This window comes from Pithys albifrons, chromosome 3, assembly GCF_047495875.1.
Source record: "Pithys albifrons albifrons isolate INPA30051 chromosome 3, PitAlb_v1, whole genome shotgun sequence".
Lineage (NCBI taxonomy): Eukaryota > Metazoa > Chordata > Aves > Passeriformes > Thamnophilidae > Pithys > Pithys albifrons.
In genome coordinates, this window is record NC_092460.1 from 87,258,425 (window position 1) to 87,278,868 (window position 20,444).

A 20,444-nucleotide genomic window follows, 5' to 3' on the forward strand; every position below is an offset into this window, starting at 1 on the left:
ATTTAAAGTTCCAACAAATTATGAAAGATGCAAAGGTAATAAGAATAATGATTAAAGTTTAAATCTACTTGATAATAACAAAAGATTTGCATAACATTTATATGCAGACTCCTGTTTTTCCTACACATGGTGAAAAAAGAATGAGAAATCAGAGGGGGAAAATATACATCAAAGAGTTCACAATTCAAAAATTAAGTATGGGGCAATATAGATGTATTTTTCTTTAATAAAAATCTTTGGGTATTTTGGCTATGAAATGAACTATTCTGCAACTGCCACCTTTATTTTAGACTAGCAACAGTCAGAACCACCTACATTTTAAATTTGCTGTTATTGCCATAGAAACGTATGTTTGCTTTAACCAAAAAGGAAGTCTTCTGGCTCAGAGTCAATCATCTACTTTCTGTATCATGTACTACAGAACACATGATTTATTCACTCACATATCCCTACTTGCATACTCTCATGTGAGCTACATCCACCTCAGCTACTATGAAAAATCCCATGCAGTTTTTGTTATATAAGGTATTTATACAACACTTATATTTAAATGAAAATTAGTGCAATCTACTCTGTATAAACACTAAAGGACAGAATTACTTTAAAATTATTTATGCTTTTAAATCAATCTAATTTCAAGTATACTTCTACTGACTTTTGCTTCAATACTAACATAATGTTTAGAGAAGTCATGCACCATTTTATGAAATAATTGTAATTAAACCTTTCCACGTTCAATAAGTGATGGGAAACAGAACAAAACACATGGAAGAAAAAGGTACTTTTGTTCCATTTATAGTCACTGACACCAAGGAGAATGCACATAAAAAATTAAAGATGTTTAGCGCTGATAACAAACCAGATATATTCATGCAGTTGTAGTAGCGGAAGAAAGACCTACACTACTTCTGTAAAGTACTAAGGTACTGTTCTACAAGGCAAGGAAGTGCCAGGAAAAGCTGCCACCTCCCATGGGTTTGGGCACGTGGACACCCCACGACCACCAGTGGGGTCCCAGCAGCCCTGCCCTCTGCTGCAGAACAGCCAACCAGGCCACCGAGTGTCACAGCCAAGATGCCTGTTTTGTAATCTGCACTAAAAATCAGGGGAAATCCAGTCATTTCACCAGAAAAGGCAGAACAAACAGGCAACATGGTCAGTTAAACATATTTATGCAGTCATAAGCAATACTGCAACTTGAACTCGTGGCAGTTTCTTAGCAATTCTACAAGCTCCTTGCAACAAAAGTGGCGAAAAATAACAATCAGTTGGGTTTACCAATGCTGAATTTTGGCCTGAAGCCCACTCTGTAAGGGAGGAATTGTATACTCACCATGTATGGCAGGGAAATGGAGAAAGTTTTCAAGCCCCCACAACGATAAGTTACAGAACAATTCTAAATATAATTTACAATCTTCAAGACAAAAAAATTATTTCTTCATTCATAAATCAGCACGACTGCAATGCAAGGTAACTTACTTTAACTAGATAACATTTTCCATATGAATTTTGGAAATATTTGAATATCCATAGACATTGAACTGTACTGGCTTGGAAAGCATTATTTTTTTATTCAACAGAAATAGAACTACTCAAGTATGTGCATAATCACAATAAAAAGTTCAAAATGGCCATTATCCATAAATGCAGCATTTTCACAGAATCACAGAATATGCCGAGTTGGAAGGTATGCACAAAGATCACTGAGTCCTCTGACTATTCTCAGAAAAAAAAAACATACACGAACTGACCACTACAGGAACAGTGGAGCCATCCTTTCCTCACAGGAAAAAGCTGTTTAACAGAATAGTGGCTTCCTGAGCGTGAAAAAACAGGGCTAAAAATAACAAATGGTTTTTTGTGAAGGAATTGTTGATTGTAGAGGTTTTTAATTTGTAGGGTGGAAGTTGGTTTGGTTTTTTTCAGCAAAAGGAAAACCTGAAAACAGGGGCAGAAATGGATCATTTTACTGATCCTTTTATAATTTTCTTGTTTTGCTAATTGAGGTTATTAAGAGGGTTTTATTGTGCAGGTATTTCTAGAACATGATTGAACTCCTGTTTAATATTTGTGAAAGCCAAAATTTCTAAAGAGTTTATAGTAAAAATTTCGTTTGCAAGGCATTTGTTACAGCTTCACATGGAAAAAATGCAAAGCACTTTTAACACTTCCAAAACAAACAGTCTAAAGAAACTGCAGCTTCCCCAGACAATTGACAAGAAGAGGGAAAGTCTAAATTAACGATAAAAATTATTCACTGTGAATTATTCATGCAGCATTAGTTATCTCACACACACACACACACAAATGCTTCAACCATATAAACCCCCTCTGCTCTACACAGACATTTTCCAGGAGACCAGTAGTATTTTAGAATACAAAATAGTGTAACAAATTTCCTAGAAAGTCCTTCGCGTACAGAAACACCACAAGAAAAGAGTAAGCCCGTAGACATTCATTCAGATGATTAAAGGAAAAGATGGTGCTCAGCCTCCTTGTTCTGGAGTGAAATAACACAAGGTGAAAACCCTTTCAGAGGATTTGGCTCTACAGCAAGACCAGCACAGCACTACACAGTTACTGTGCATCAAAAGGACTTAGGGAATACTATTAAAAAAAAACAAAACACAACTCATGACCAAAAAGCAAAGCAGAATTCTAACTTTCTCCTGTTCAAAAGCCTAATTTTGAACCAGTTCACCACGTCTAAAAACTGAAGTCAAACAGAATTAATATAAAGAAATAATCTGTTCCTTATCTCCTGGATAAAAACACTAGATCTAAATACATATGCTAGTCAAATAGTCAACACAGAAGTACTACACAGTTTTTCATTTATTTCAAAAGGAAGAAATTTCAATAACTTGTTTTCTTAACATAGGAGAAGCTCAAGAATATTTGTGCAAGGGAACATTGATAGTTTGGGAGTCACTGCAGGAACATACTCAGCAATAAACTACATTAATGTTTTTTTAGGTTTTTTTTTCCAAATCCATCTTAAGACAAACAAACACAATCCACACATGGCAGCATGCCAGTTATGAGAGATGTCACACTGGTTGACAATATTTACTGAAATGTTCGGTGTGTGAATACTTCATATTAAATATCAGGCAGTGTGCAAGGACAGCTGCTTATTCTGAACCAAACCCTCAGGTTTGCTAGAAGAACCAAGTGCCCGGAAAGGAGGAGAGATAAAACCTGTCAAAAATGGTGTTACTTTAAAAGGCAACGGAAAAGATTAGGATTGACCTAAATTAGGCAGAAAACACCCTGATGAAGGTCTTCAAAAAGAATAAAGCCTGACTAGATTGTAGGAGCAGAATACGGCTTTATGTAAAAGAAATAATTACAACCCCTGTTTAGAACCCATTTTCCTCTCTATTAACAAAATATTTCAATTCAAACAGGCTGTATAAACACTGTGTACCCCTGACTACACAATCAAAACAAAACTACATCTGCTGGGTGGAACAAGTGCTGCTCCTGTGCAAACCTGTCACATAGAAGGCTGTAAAGGAAGAGTCAGCTCTGCAGTGATGTGGTTCCTCTGCACTGATGGTTCACACAACACTGCAAAACATTAATTTTTAAAAAAAGTTTCTTTCAATTTTAATGATTATGCTGAAAAGGCTAAAAATGGGACCAACAGGTAAAGTTCAGCTATCTGTCTGCAGCATTTACATATAAATATTGTTATTAAAAACCTTAAATCCATTTTAGAGTTTCTACTCATCTTCGCAAGATCAGAGAGCAAAGAAGCTGCAAGATTATCTCCAACTTTTGCCACAAAACCTGCTCCAAGAGCTAACTCATAGAATCATATTACTAAGCTCAGCAAAGTGTTATAATTATTCCTCAGCAGCCTATAAAAAAATTTCCCCCATTACCCATTAACATTTTCACACAACACTGCATATTTTGTCTAAATCCCTCTTGCATGTAAACAGGCAGCTTAACTGGGAGCATTCGGCTTAAGATTGTGTATTCAGTGCAGATACTGGATCCAGCAGGGAAATGATGAAGAACCAGGCCTTCCTTTCTTTTCCTTTTTTTTCTAATTAACTGAGCTCTTGAATATCATTATCAGCTCTAGAGGTACTGCAATTTTATCACTCCTTAAGAATGATATACATAAATAGAAAAAACAGATCCACAATTTCAGATGAGAGAAAAGTACATCAAGTGTAACTATGGTAAAAAAACCACGAAGTCCCAAAGAGCAAATGCGAAAGAGCAAATGCTGCTGTGTACACACACAGCAAATTCAGAATCATGTTTCCCATTTCCAACACACCCAAGCTAGCACATTGCAGGCACCCTGCCCCAACCCCAGCCTGCTCTCCAGCAGCTGAGCCCAAGGCTCAGACCACAGAGGAGCAGCACAGCCCCTCATGCCACAGTCTGGAAGGGTTATGGCACTGCCATGGCTGGCAGGGCTGGCCCATGGCCAGATGTCCCAAGCCATGCTGAGCCAAGCTAAAAGCTGAGCCAGCCTGAGTGTTGTAGTTCTCCTTCAGGCAGATGTTTCATTCCTACTCTTGCATTCAAACCCTACAATGAGCTTTTACCAACACGAGCTTGTCGCCCCCAGCCCAACTCGCTCCCTTGGGCTCCCTTTCCCCAGTAACACATCATTTATGTCACAGACGGTAAACGGGTGTCTCCCACCTTCTCCCCCTTTTCCGTACTATGACACAAGTCACATTACTGTTCAGAAGAGGTTTGCCTCTCAACAACGCAAAACCCACATTCTTCAGCTCTCTTTTGTCTTTTTTTTCCCTTTTCATCTTTTGTTTCCTTTACTATTACTCGTTATGCACATCCATTTCTCTTTTTGCTGACCATGAATATTCTCTCCAAGCCCTTCTAGTTCTCTTCTGGCTAGGAATCTTTTGTACACCTTTCCCAAAATGCATCACATGCAACACTATTTTGGCGTTTTTCCCCTGGCTTATTCAGAAGAAACTACAGTAAATGCATAAAGTAAAAGATGTTGTTTAAAGTTGGTGCTATTACACAGAAGACTTTTAGTAACAGGCCAAGCTACAGAAATAAGCACTACTTCTGGAAAATCCAAGAAATGTGTCTAGCTTATCCCTTTCCAGAACTGAACTGCGCTCTGAAAAGGCATGGAAATGGGGGACAGAGGCCATTAGCTTCTAAAAACTCATCTAGTTGAAGTCAGTTGGACTACCTTGTTTAAATATAAAAACAAGTAGTTTTTGTGTTAAGATAGATACTTATCTACAAATTTGGAGTACTGTACCTATCCCTAACAGACAATAAACATGAAATAATTATAATATCTGACAGCCAGCCAAAAATGTCTAATATTGTCTGCTCGTATTAAGAAAGAAAAATAAACTATTCTAGTTAAAATTGGAGTGGGGGGAAGCACAGGGATTTGTTTGTTTTACAAGCACAAGTTAGAAATTCCTATGCTCCTGGACATGACTGAAACAAAACACACTATCCTTATTCATGGCCTCTCCTTTAGACAGTTTTTGGTTCAGAAAGAAACCCCATTCTCTCATGAAAGGATGTCAATCACTAGTCTGCAAACTCTTCAAACACTTTTACTACTCTAAATCCTATTTTTTTTCACAAAACAGATACGTATTCCGAAACAAAGCACAGGGAGCAGCTGAATGTTCAGTGACACACCAGTATTGGAGTGCAATCCAATCCTGCTTCCAGACACTTAATCCCACAATCAACCTTAGAAGAAGAGTATCAGTTCTGAACTACCCAAATATCAGCAAATTCAGTTTCAGTCTGTGAATAATGTCATTTGGCTTAAAACAAAATCATTACACTCAAATTTATTGTTGGACTGATAAGAGATGGAGTCTTTTTAATTTTATTTTCCACACTCGTAGGTTGAATTTTCTGTAGGCTTAAGAAGCTGCATACTAATAAAAAGCCAGTAACACTGTCAGTGGAAAGCCAAGTCTACTTCCAGAAATTTCAGGGTGAATCTAAACTGGGGAAAAGCAACAAAACTACATCAAACTGTCCTGCCTCACAGTGCTTCCCTATATTTAGAGGAAGTTTTATCAAGTTTTTTTTTGGACTACCATAGGTGAAATCAGTGTGGACTTCAGGCAAAGAAGAGCTTGTTCCAATACACACAACTGAATCGGCCTAACCAAAAGAATGTGATGTTCAGACAGGCAATTAACCACCATTTCCAGATAAATGTTCATTTTATGTCAGTATATTGAAAACCAAGGTGAAAGATTATGGGATTGATTTTGGTCATAAGCCACCTAAGCAAGACTGACTCAAAACACCCTGCCAGGCACACACACTAACAGTAGGATTCTTCAAGTATAAGCAGAGCTCTAAGATACTGGAAACACACTATTGTTTTTAAAATATAGCAGTCATGTTTCTGTATAAGGTAAAAAACATTAACGCTTTCTTTACATTATATTTCTCAAAGGTTGTATTTGCAAGAATAAGTCAGCCTTTTAGAAGACTTTAAGGACTAAAGAGAACAAAAATTTTTCTTATCTCTCTTTATCAATTGTTTTATAGAGTAATTCATACTTTTCACACTCCTTGCCAAGTTTTGTACAAATTTTTTTCTTGCTATCTGATCATACATTGAATTTAGTTAGTATACTTTCTCAAGATCAAATAACTCCATGTTTTATTTGCCTGCACTGCATGAATTTTAAATTATCCAGAGGAGTGTCTTTTTTTACGTGTTCAAATCAAAACAAATTCCAATAGAGACATGCACAGGATGAATTTCTGTTATAAGGGAACAGACAAAGTAATATTTCTACATGTAAAATGGTTAAAATACAGGAATGAAACTAAGACATCAGTTTCAAATACCTCTTGCATTGGCCACGCATCCCACAAAACTGAACGGCAAAACCATGTGGAACTGACCCTGGCATTTAGTTTGCCAGAAACAAGAATTTCAGGCTGATATGATTATCAACCACGTTGGACTTGGGGATTTCTTGTTTCCTTTTGCCCCAAAGTCTTCCAACTGATTTCATGGTTACAGGTAACAACAGCCACTTATTACCATAAAAGAAAAATTAACTTCAAATAAGGATTTTAGTGTCTGGAAGCGGAATTATTCAGAGATCTGCACAGTCCTACCAGAACACCACAGGCTCATTAAATCAGACTCCAGCTGATGTCCAGTAACAATAAGCATGTCTATCTCTTATTCAACACCAGGCATGTCGGGCACTGGACTTAGGAAAAAAAGGACTCCCAGAAGCAAGGGGAGAATTATGATTAAGAATGGAAACACTGCAAGCTTCTAGTACCTCCCTAGAAAGATGCATATCAAATTATTCCAGCCAAAGCCATAGTCAGGAATGCTAACAAGTTAAAATATTACTTAAGAAAAGGTACAAGAAATAGAAATATACTGGAACCAGGAAGAACTGAGGGCCCGTATCTCCTGCCTAATAATGCCGCATTTTAACTGACAGTTAACTGAGTAAAATTATGAGCTGAAGCCCAACAGCACTGAGGTGGCTTTACCTTTATATCACAATACGTTTATCTCCAACAGGGAAATATAAAACATAAAAAGGAGAGTGATGTCCTGATTCAATAGGAAATACAGCAAAGAAAGTCATATGAGTCAAGCCTACAGGACCGAAAGAGTCACATGGAGACGTTTTTGTTTCTTGGTGTTACAAAAAAAATCCTATTACCCCAAAAAATGTGCTAAAATAATGAAAACACAAGATAATGTCTAATCTAGAAGCAGTGTCCATTACATAACCTTCTGGTACAGACACAGAATAGTAGGTTCAACAATGTTACACTGTAATGATCGATTTTCTAAATGGTTTGGTGAATTTCACAGAAGCAGCTTGGCTCCATGTCCCACTGAGCTCCAGCAGTTTCACACAGCCAGAATTAGTAAGCATAACACGTGCAAAGAAGACGTCTTCATGATAAGAAGTTGACACATGTACACAGATAACCACAGAAAATAAAAGGCAAAGGTCCACAAACATAGCAGATAAGGTCAAGAATCTCAACTTGAATTCACAGTTTAGAGAAATGTGGGATAAATAGGGCTGGGGAGATTACACTGCTCCCCTGGTGTAATTACGATTCATAGTTACACATCCTTCATCTACACAAAAATAAATGTCTAGTCTTAATGCAAATGATGTTCATTTCATCAAGATGCTAAGTTAGTGCTATACTCCTCACTGCTGATTTCCTGCGAAATACCACATATCCTGGCACAGCAGAGCTCAGTGCAACTCCATGGAGGGGTGTGAGGAAAAGCCAGCCAGTTTGCAGACACTTTCACCCAAAAATACAGTACAAACTGATGCTTTGCTATGATTTGCATTGATCACTGTAGGATTGTCAAACATATGGGAAATTAATGTTCTATTCAAAATGTTTCCACTGGATGCTATAATGATTTCTTTCCAGTCATAAATGACCATTAGATTGGCAGCCAGTAAAAATTTTACAAAACGTGTGCTAGACAGCTTTATTGTTATGCACAAATGACCACATTAAATTCACTCTCAAGTACCTACTCTAGAATTAACATTACAAATCCCTTTCATTCCCTTAGGAGTACAAGCTACTTCACCTATTCACATGGCCTGACAAATTTGGTGGCCTTGTACGATGGGGTTACAGCAGAGGTGGGTGAGGAAAGGGCAAGAGAAGTCACCCATCTTGTGCAAAGCATTCAAAACTGTCTTGCACGACAGTGCCCAGTGATCTGGGCAACCTCATGCACAAATGCAGGCTGGGTGGAGAACGCACTGAGAGCAGCCCTGAGGAGAAGTGCACTTGGGGTTGTGCTGGGCAGAAAGGTGGACATGAGCCAACAGTGCGTGCCTGCAGCCCAGAAAGCCAGCTGTACTCTGGGCTGCATCAAAGGAGACGTGACAGCAGGTCAAGGGACGTGACTGTCCCTCTCTGCTCCTGTGAGACCCCGTGGGAAGTGCTGCATCGAGCTGTGGAGCCCACGGCCAACACAAGAGAGATGTGGACCTGTTGTAAGGAGTCCAGAGAAGGGCCACTACGTTTATCACACGGCTGAAGCACCTCTCCTAGGAAGGCAGACTGAAAGAGCTGGAGCTGTTCAGCCTGGAGGAGACTCTGGAGAGACCTTAGAGCAGCATTCTAGTATATAAAGGGGACTACAAGAAAGCTGGACAGGGACTTGTTACAAGGGCACGTAAGGGGGAAATGGCCTTAAGCTGAAGGAGGGTAAGTTTAGATTGGATGTCAGGCAGAAATTCTTTACTCTGAGGGTAATGAGGCACTGGAAAAGGTTGCTCAGAGAGGCTGTGGGTGCCTCATCCCTGATGGTCTTCAAGACCAAGCTGGATGAGGCTTTGAGTAACCTGGTGTAGAAGAAGGTTGCCTGCCCTTGGCAGGGGGGTTTGAACTAGATAACCTTTAAGGTCCCCCTTCTAGCCCTAACCATTCTATGACTCTATGTATTAAGCCTCTGTGCCAGTACTCACCTGCATTGCTGTGATTTGATTGCCTGTTTCTAACTAAGGTGCAGTACAGAACCTCTGCCTTAACTGTACTAAAAACTAAAATTCAGCAGCAGTGTGAATCAGACACATTTTGTTAGGAAGAGTTGTGCCAGAAAGCTCTCCCAGCAGTGTCTTTGATCCCTCAGCAGCAACCTCCTTCTGACCATTTTCTCCCATAAGGACACGGAGCCTAAGCCAAGCACTGGGGAGTCTGGGGGAAATTCATAGCATACTTGAAGGGAAGGTCACTTCACACCTATAAACTACTCCTTTCACAACTCTCACGGAACATTCTTTTTCTAAAATCTTCCTCATTAGTCCTTCTATCCTTGAATTTCCTATTGCCAGCCTTCTTTTGCATTACAGTCCCACCATCTGAAAGGGGAATGACATTAATGCAAGATGACTAGCTGGACTTGACCAAGATTTGACTTGTCCTGCAATATTATTGCAGAATGCAGTGCCCTCCCCTTCGCTTCTCAAAATACAAGGTTACAAACCCAAAAGTCACACTGCAAGTACAGAATAGAGCACGCTAAAGCAGTATCCATGACTGCCAGAAAAAATGTAATTTGCATAACCAGTCATGGGGAAAGTGTTTGTCAGAAAGAGACATTATTCTCCTGATACCAATCTGAAAATGCTCAAATATAAGTTGGTAAGAAGCATCAACAGCATTGATTTGACTGAATGTATTGGAAAGGGTAAAGAAATGCAAATCATTCGCTGAACAGGTATCCCACAGTGGTAGGAAGGACTTCTGGAGCAGAAATTTGTTCTTGAAGGCATTTTGGTTATTTTGAAGACAGAAGCTACTTGAGGACCACGTGAAAAATGCAACTTCTATGGTTTTATGACACACACATTAAACCCAGACTTTAAGGTGGCTTAAACAACACAGATGACGTCTCCCTATGTTTCATTCTTCCATTATATAGTTGATGAAACATTACAAAAGGCATTACAGTTTTTAGTGTGGGACTGGAGAATATGTTATGGCTACATTCTGTTACTCCCTAGCTGAGAAGGAGTCAAACACAGGCTTAGTTTCACTCTAGAAAGTAGAGCCCTAAGAAATTGGCCAAGATGTTTGTGTATCAATCAATGAAAAAGAACATTGCTCTTTTTCAAGAAAGAAAAAGACAAGAAAGGAAAAGATACTTCAGTCTAAAAATAAGCCAGATTATTTCCGATCTCCACAGATCTCTCCTTGAATGTCATGTACATACACTGACAGTTTGGGGTCATTACATTTTTTGTGAAACTGGAATGTCTGACAGGAATTACTACAGTCATTTGTCACTGCTATTAACTAGCGCTTCAAAAAGTTGTCTGCCACTAACAGAAGTAGTTTTAAAAAAGTATTACAGGAATATAAAGAAAAAATCCCAAAGAAACAACAAAATCTCACAACTAAAATACCCACTGCAAAATAAAACACTAAGTCTTCACAGAAGCACATATTTAAGTTGCCAATACCTGAAAACCTGGCAATGAAACCATGAACAGCAAGTTGCTTTTGCACTACACTGCAAAATTCAATACTGAGGATTTGGACAGCTCCTCAAGAAATGAAAGCAATTACAATTTAACACCACTTGTAAGTACCTCTAAGTCACAGAAGGGTAACAAAAACTACGTATGTCTCGATGGTGACACACAATAGACCTCTTTATAGCAATGAAGAACATGAGATGAAGTGCAACTATAGCCAAGTTATAATCCAAACCAAGAGTGCCCACAGCTATCCCATGCCTGTTGCTCAGCATTGATAACAAATGGGACAGCACATACTTGGAACCACCTCACTTTTTGAATGCCCTTGGCTACTGATTACTGGAGAAGAAAACAATGATTTTCTATAACCAAGCTTTCTCCTAGGAACATGCTTGATTTAACTGAACTCCAGAAACACAAGTTTTTGGGGGACTGTGCAGGGGAAATCAAAAGACCAAGCACATCCCAGAAAACAACCTTATAATTAGTTGCCAGTGCGAGTCAGAAGTGTATAGAAGACTGAATTAACAACTGAGGCAATCCTACTACTGACACCACACTGGGTTTACAATTGTGAAAACGCATCACAGGGAAAGATTTAGAGAGAGAAACAAAGTCATACCCTATAGCCCAGTTATGGAAAATAAAAGGACTGAGTGGGCCAAATGCCTGTTCCTTTTATTTCTACAATGCATTAAAACTTAAATATTAGACATTAAGTGGAACAGGACTCAAGCCCAAATTGTTCTATCCATATCCACTTCATCACTTTTTATCAAATTAGCTGAAATGAACTTCATTTCCCACTCCCCAAAGAACTGGGTTAAAAAACATATCCAAACCCTCAAAAACGTAATGGGAGGGAAAAAATACAGCCTTGCTTCACACTAATGATGAATATTTTAAAAATCCCTTCAACTATATGTCAAATAACTTTTTCCAGACACATAATTATTTATTTTAAGGTTCAAAGTCAAACTCAGTGAGGCAGTAAGAATAGGTATGTTGAATCTCAAATGTACACAGATGTAAAGCAACTTGCATTTTTCTTTCCATCAGTAGAAGTTGCAGTATTTTCCTATCAATGATTAAGGAAGCAAGAATTAAGATTACTCTTACTTAAGAGCCTTACTTGAGATTCCCAAGTTAACCCTTTCATGAGAAAGCAAAGGAAAAATATGTAGAGTACAGAAAGTCAATCAAATGGTAACCTTGTTTTATAAGTAAATAAAGTTTTGAGGAAATACGGTGCAAGGATACAAAAGAGTGAAAAAAAGGATTTGATTTAGATGCTTTTTCTTTTGGAGGCAGAACAAACAGACCTTTAGAAGTTGCCTTTACTGAAACTGAATCTCTGTATTACTGGCCTAGTTTTGTACATCTTTCCAAAGGCTCCTTGTCTAGAACACTTGGCTAGAAAGGGGCTTCTGGACCATTCAGGCATGTACAAGGCCTTCTGACCTCCCCAGTGTCCGTCTGGCCTTTTCCACAGATGAAAGAAACCAAACCTTATTTTATTTATTTCCACTCTTCGAGATGTGCATTCTTAAACTGAGTAATTTTTGAGTACAATGCTCACATAAGTGTAGGTAGTATAAACTTACAATCCTACACAAATTTACTTTTTCCTCACTTAAGAAATGAGAACCTAATTTAAAACTGCAGGATCACAGAAATATCTATTAATTTTTGAAGTTACCACTGTATGAAATACTTAAAGGAGAAAAACAGACAAGAAAAAGCAAAACATCAAGTTCTTACAGGCTACAACTTCAACATTTCTTCTGATTTTTATCTCCGCATTGACAAGCAGAAAAGCCAACAAGCACTCAGCATACCTGCTCCAGCTTCTTTCTCCTCTTCCTCAATGTTGTTTTTGATGCTGTCATACTCCTCATCGATGGCCTGGTTGCCACGCATCTGAGACAGGATTCTCCGTGCCCTCTGGGTCTGCCCTTTCTGAATGAGCCAGCGGGGACTTTCGGGAAGAAACAGGAACCCAAGGAACTGTATAACTGCTGGAACAGCCGACAGGCCCAGCATGTACCTGGGAATAAATATGCAAATGCATAAATATCTGCCAAAACAAATGCCTACAAAAACATACTGTAAGAAGATTCAGGTACAGCTACTGAAACTGTAGTTTACAGACCAAACCTTCCTCTCCTCATATTCTTTCTCACCATAAGTTAAGTGGGCAAGAATCATATTCTGCAAGTGTTTTAGAAAACATGACCCTTTCTTTTATTTCCAGGAAATCTCAAGGATATGTTGACTATTCTCCCACTCATCCTGAAGACACTATGTCAGACTAAATAAAACACCTGAAACACTCCACTAGTTTGGAAACTGATAAACTCTGCAGTAGAACATAATTGAAAGATAAAGCAAATGCAGAGAGAACAAATGGGTGCTGTCAATGGCAAAAATGAGCCTGAAATCTTGCTGTTTCAGACATATAAAAACAAACCAACCCCAAAACCAGACAAAGGAAAATGCATAATTTGGACAGTAATATGTATTCACAGACAGGTGCCCATTTTATTTTTCAAAATTTCTGACTATAAGCAAAAACACTGAAAAACTTCATTTCACCAGCAGAGCAATTTACACCAGATCTTTTAGAGAGTCTGCTTTTAAATCTTCAGTCAGACACAGTGTCAGGTTTTAAATCAAAACTGCATTTTAGATGCCCAGGGGGTTACTATTTACAGCATTAAGGCTCATTCCCTGCTCAGTAGAGAATTATCACTGGTCGCAGAGTTGTGCTTCCAAGGATCAGTCCTGACACCTGTGACAACACCCAGGGATACCATTATTCAGTCCATCTAAAGTGGGGTAAGAGACTGTGGAAGACAAGCATAACACCAATTTTCATGGGTGGTTCTGGTCTATACATTTCACATTTTTTTATTCCTTCAATAAAACTCTAAGAAGGATAACAAGAATTGCAGAACTATATATAATTTTGTTCTGCTTTTTAAATCTGGCCTTTCCCCATTTACACTTTACTGAGATTCTTTTCACTTCCATTAAAGACTTTACACAGAGCTATCATGAGTTTCACATCAGTGGACAGAATCATTAAAACACCTCCAGAAATAAGCCCCTCTGAATGCTGAAGCAGCCTGTACTCATGAACAGGTTCACACCTCAGCATCAGTCAGGAGATTAGGCAGATTTGCTAATCTCTCCTCTAGCTCCTCTCTTCATAGCCCAGGATGTATGTTCTCACACAGGTGACTTGGCAGTCTCTCACCTGGATGTTTTCATAAAGCATACTAGAAAATGAGATTGCTAATAGAGTGGGAAAGTGAGCACAACTATTATTGAAAATCTTGTTTCAGGGCAATGAACCAAATGTATTTGTCAAGTCTAAATGCATTTTCAGTGAAAATGGAAAAATGCTTTCTTAGAGGCATTTGTGGATTTAACAAATTAAAATGTGGGCAGTACAACAGAACAGAAAGCTGGAGAATGGTGAAAAGAACACCCAAAAGGCAATGCAAAGAGGATGGCCATCCCAGGACTATGTGCATGCCAGGCCCATCTTTCCACCCCCAAGCTGAGCCCTCAAGTTCATAAAAGCAAATCTTGCCCTAGAAAGAAGTCTGTGAGCAACTCTCTTATTTTGTAACACTCTAAGAATGGTATAGCTCATCACCAGTTAAAAAAAAGAAGAGCATAAGGAAGGAAATAAATTCAAAGCATAAAGCTTGTGGAAGGCTTATTAGTTGAGTAGTCTTCAGCCACCATTTGTGTCACTAATTCACTACTGTTCTCATGCCTCTTTCACTACTGTTCCCATTCATTAATGTCGTCATTTCTTCCTACGCTCCTTCCTCTCCACAAACATTTTGGTAGCTGTACATAGAAATCAGTTTACACAAACACCAAATTGTAGCTCACCAAAATGTATACTCAATATCTTCATTGGAGTAATATTTCGAAAGCCTTTTCTATTTCAAATGAAGAGTAAAACAAACTCACAGAGATTAAAAACACCATTGCTGTGTTCTATCAAACTGCAATCAAAAGCATGTTTTAAAGCATCTATCTAAACAGAGTTAGACCTTTAGACTTACACTACTCAACTCCTGCTCCTCCAAAGCCCTTCACTCCCTTATGTGCAGCACAGCCTCCAGAACTAAGCAGCTGGGTATCTGGAATCACCTTAGCAGGCCAAATCAATTGAGGCTCCTGAAGGCTTGACCCAAGACTGCTGAAGCTACCTTGGAGTCTGCTGGATTGTTTATCACGGACAAGATATAAAAGAAATGTACAGAAAGTGCTCCTTCAATAAAGATAGTTTCCAATCTACAAACTTCTGGTCAAAGTTGACCACAAGGAGCAGGCCAGAAGGAAAACATTCAGCTGAGAATGTACATCCATTGCAAGTTTAAGAGTTGCTCCAATTTTCAGATCAAGTCATTTTGATATAACCAATTTAGAGTAAAGGCGGGCAATTTTAGACATTTCATGCAGTGAGCCAGCTTTCAGAAATCTAATATAGTTCTTTCCTATACAGAGTACAAGACTTTGCATTGGAAGCCAGATGTCTAGCAGACCTGAAAAAATCCAGCACGAAATTTAATAAGTCTGCTGTAACGTTTCTTCTTCCCTGACGTATTGCTGCAATACTATTAAGATGGCATTAGCAGGGTTTATAGAGCTAACCTGACATAAGGGTCAAGGTAAATATTTGTTTTCTTTGGTTTCTTTTAAATTTAATATCCAGCATTTCCAAGAATAAGAGTAAAGAAAAATTAAAGCTTCTTATTGTTTCTCTGCAGCACTCCAATACTTAGCCATCAGTCACTACGAGACACAGTAATTGTTGTAATTTTTCTTCTTATATGTAATGACTCAGGAGTGACTTCTCTCCATGAGTTTGCTAGCCACTCTTTCCACATCACAGGCCATCCATACCCTTCCCTGATCGGCCTCAGGTTGCACCAAACTAGCTGAGGACAGACAAGTACACCATCCCCAATTAACGGCTCCATCATTGCAGCTGAGGATACCCAGACACCTCATCACTGAGGGCATAGCCTGTTTCTGCACAATGCATTATCAACAGTTAAACTTCACTTTGCTCCCTCAATCAGCAGAACAGTACTTGGCACACAGGTAAAACACAGCATTGCTGCCCTGGCAGAAGTAATCCAGCACCTGCCAGCAGGCTGCAGAAACAACTGCTCCTCACCCTCAACACACTGTGCTGAACTTGGAAGACGGGAACCACCAACAGGAGGGAAAGCTGCAAACCAGGAATAGCAATGGATCACTCAGACAGTCATGTAACTGGAGTGTGTGACATAAGAGTCTCAAAGAACTGGGTTTGTGCTGCCCAGAAAAGAGATGAGCAAGAGGAGATCTAATTGCGTCTTTCGTAACTGAAAAGAAGTTCATACAGGAGAGAGACTTTCTCAGATGTCAACAGTCACAAGTTGCAATAAGGAAAATTTAGATAAAAGATGAGGGAAACCAATTCTTCACATTAAGAGTGACTGAGTATCTGAACAAGGCATCTTGCAAAATGAAAATGTCCATCTCTGGAAATTTTCAAAAGTCAGCATCTCACACTGCTCTGATTAAACACCCAAACTCCTACTCTTACTCAATCCACAGGTTCTACATTTTACTTTAATCTTCTCAGTTCTGAGAGTTTAAAAGGCCTGTATTACAGCAGATTAGGGTTTTTTTAATTCCAAACAGAAGAATAAGTTATACCAATGTAGAAGTTCTCAGAACAGTTGTGCAGCATTTCAGTGGGTGAGGGCCTCGTTCCTTTTTAAGGTATCCAAACAGTGTTTTCCAAAAAGATGAAATCTGCATTTGACAATGATTATTGCCTTCCACCCTGTATTCCTCTTTAATTACAAATATTTACACAGTAACTTATCAGAAGATGGTAACTTGTGTGTGTGTGTGTGTCACTGCTTGATTTGTATGTCATGACAACATCAGCTCTTTGACCTTTTCCAGAGAAGGCTGGCAGTCTGCTCTTGAGAAGGGAATGTCTTAGTTTACCTGAATTACTAAACAAAAAACACAGCTCCAGTACTTGTCACATACTTCATTAGTTTGTATTTTTCTTCCAATATGATGGTATTTACTAAAACACACAGATTAGAAACATTCTTACCTCCCAAGTGTCAGGGCACTAATGGGAAAAAAACCCAGAAACAGATTTACATCCACACAATCCATTACTTCCCTCAGCTGAACCCCCGACCACTGAGGTAACCTGAACTCAAAAATCTGCCCGACCAGAAAGCACACAATGCCTCTAACAGTAAATGTGACTCAGAGCTTCATTCCTAAATAAATATCTTTGCTTGTCTGTTTCTCCCACCCAACCCCACACACCGGGAGTCATTACATTAGCAAATTATTAAGGATAAAAGTTAATTTAAAATAACAAAGCAAATATTAACTGGAATCAAGGATCAAATAGTTCAGTTTGTATTTCACTTAGAAATGCATTACTGCATGCCACTAACTTGTCTCAAAATTGAGCATATTTCTTTAACTGCAAAAAGGGATTTGCAATCCTATGAAACTCAGGTTTCCTTTCAGTGAAAGCTGTTTTGCAGTTCTTCACAAGAGGACACAGTCTGCCAGTGAAGGCAGATGCATTATAATGAAAAGGTCATCAAAAACTTCATGTAAAATGCAAAATGCTATTTTCACTTGAGCTGAAGTACCCAGATTGCACAAAGCAGAGCTAAAACTCAAATTTCAGCTAAAATTAAACAAAATTGGCATGAAGTGAGCTTTTTCTTATGGTCAAAATGTGGTATCTTTTTACAAAAGAGGTAAAGGAAACAATCAAATGGACAGAAAATTAAAATCTCAAACTTCTTGAATCTTCAGTCACACACGAATTAAGCCATAGATTCATTAAGAAAACATTAACTTTTTATGCATGTTTATTTACATACTATGAAAAGATCAGCTTCCAAGTTCTTCTATGTACCTGGATCCAATTTAATTGTTTCCAACTTAAACTTCAAAGATCAGCACACCTGGAAGTCCATATGCAGCTTCCTTAAAAGCCAGAGAACATAAATATATTTTGTTTCAAGTTTGGGGCAATGGGGGAGAGGATCCTTCAAATTAGAATATTCCAATAGTAAAGTAATTCCAGGCTGTAGCAATAGAAATCTAAGGCCCTACAACATGAGTCCCTTTCTCAATTGTGTTTCAAAAGAAAAGCACTTACAATCAAGCATAAGTTTCCAAGAGTTCGAATGTATATTGTAAGTTATTCTTCCTACACATTTCTGTTCATTGTTTTACCCAAGCCAGCTCTGCAAGTAAAATACTGGGCCACTGAAATTTCTCATCTCTCTCAAATGACACATCACTACAAAGCAGGTATAAGACTGCAGTCCAGAAACACTTAAGCAATATCTGCAGGAAGAACATATTATCCATAAAATAGAGTACAAGAGATTCATATTATCCTATAATAAAAACTTTTAACTATAAAGTTATGCTACAATAGCTTTTACTTCAATTCAGATTAGATTACTACTGCTCAGATGAAGAATATTTGAAATTCACCTCCTTTGCACATACAGCATCATACTTTCTGGAAATTTCCCTGTTGAATAATCAGCATGTAATTATTCTAAATGCAAAAGGAAAGCTACTTTCATAAACATCATGACAATCGTTCAAGATTGTGATGCATATTTATTGCTCTTCTAAAGTTTACTAAAGTAAAAAAATCTACACATACTGTGACTATTAAGCTTAAGTGAAAGCAGTATGGATCTATTTTGGCAAGAATTCATTATTAAAATTCCATTTCAGTATACAGTTTGACCACTTTATGTGCAAACACTGTTTTATCAATACGAATTGTAACAGCTCTCAACCAAACCACGACTATGCTGGTTTTGCTTTTTAGCAAGGAAGACTCACAAACCTCCACCCGTCCTTTGCGAGGTAGCTGAAGAGTCCATCCACAACACTTGCAAAAAACTGCCCTCCAGTGATGAACAGCGTGTTAATGGTGACTAATCTGCCCCTTAAGTGTGGTGGAGCAACTTCTGCGATGTACACTGGCACAGTCATAGATGCTACACCTGCAAGAGTAAATTCAGTTACAGTTACAAAATCGAAAGAGATACTACATTGATTTTTCATCATAAAATAACATTTTGTGCTGGGTTTGGCTGAGGTAGACTTAGATTTTCTTCACACGAGCTGGTATAGGGCATTGTTTTGGATTTGCACTGGAAACTGTGCTCATAACTGGGAGATATTTACTTAATTCCTGAGCAGTGCTTGCACAGAGTCAGGGCCTTTTCTGCCCCACACTCCACCCCCCCAAGCAAGGAGGATGGGGGTGCACAAGATGTTGGGAGGGAACAAAGACATTTGTTCAACAGACAGAAATGCCCGTGAGGAACACACACAGGAGCACACACACACAAACTGTAAAAACAGTGTTCAACAGTGTATTCACAGACTATTCTGAGTTGGAAGGGACCCACAAGGATCATCAAGTCCAACTCTTAAGTCAAGGGCCCACATAGGGAATGGAACCCATGACCTTGGCATTATTACAATCAAGTTTTAACCAACTGAGCTAATCTCAGCAGAGCTGGGTGTGGCACAAGTTGTGGTCCAAATCCACCAACAGAGCTGTGCTCTCATTTAAAGGCAATTTATAACCCTATTTCCTTAAAAGAAACAACAGCGACAACCAACAGCAATTTCTTTTGCAGTTAAAACTTGAAGTACCTTGGCAGCACACACCCAAACCCACATTTCAGCTCAAGTCAGCTGAGATACAACTTGAGCATGGGGAGCACAACCAAGCACCATCAGACACACCACAACTTCCAGCCTGGGGCACTCCCGTGAGTCCACATGGACAGCCCCACACGTGCACAGGCCAGTGCCACAGCACCACCAAGAAAAGGGGCCAACTCAAGGCATGCACCTGACTGCTGAAGCACAACTGTGGTTCCTGGCTGACATCACAGCAGAAGGGCTCAGTCTTAAACATGCAGAGCCTTTCACCAGTGCCCCGCTGCCTGGCTGACTCACCAAACTAAGAGCACAAAATCATCTTTAGCAACAAGGTTAGCCTGACAGGACTGCTGGGAGCCTCCAAAAAGCTCAAGCGAGGAATATAGATTGTTTAATAACAAAATGGCATCAGAAGATCCTTTGTTGCAATAGGTAAACACTCACAGCAGCCTCTCAGCATGATAACCCAGTTCCTGGCAGAGCCTCCCAGGACATGCCAATGCCTCCTCCTCCTATTGACTGAGCAACCCACATGGAATAGAAAACCCACATAAAAGTGCCAGGGAAAAAAAAAGTCATTAAAAATTTATTCAACCATTTTTCAAAGCCAACCAAAAGGCACCATGGGAAAAAGCATTCAAATAGTCCTTAGCGAGTTTGACAGAG

General features: G+C 38.9%; 1 protein-coding gene across 1 annotated transcript in view; it reads right to left on the reverse strand.

The window, feature by feature from the left end:
• Nucleotides 1–20,444, reverse strand: part of SLC2A13 (solute carrier family 2 member 13) — a 165,166-nt gene that overhangs the window by 108,027 nt on the left and 36,695 nt on the right. Inside the window, exons 2-3 of the mRNA XM_071552607.1 lie at nucleotides 18,946–19,105; nucleotides 12,845–13,053 (exon numbers count right to left, since the gene is read on the reverse strand). Of these exons, the coding sequence (XP_071408708.1) occupies nucleotides 12,845–13,053; nucleotides 18,946–19,105 (369 nt within the window). The remainder of the gene's footprint in view (nucleotides 1–12,844; nucleotides 13,054–18,945; nucleotides 19,106–20,444) is intronic.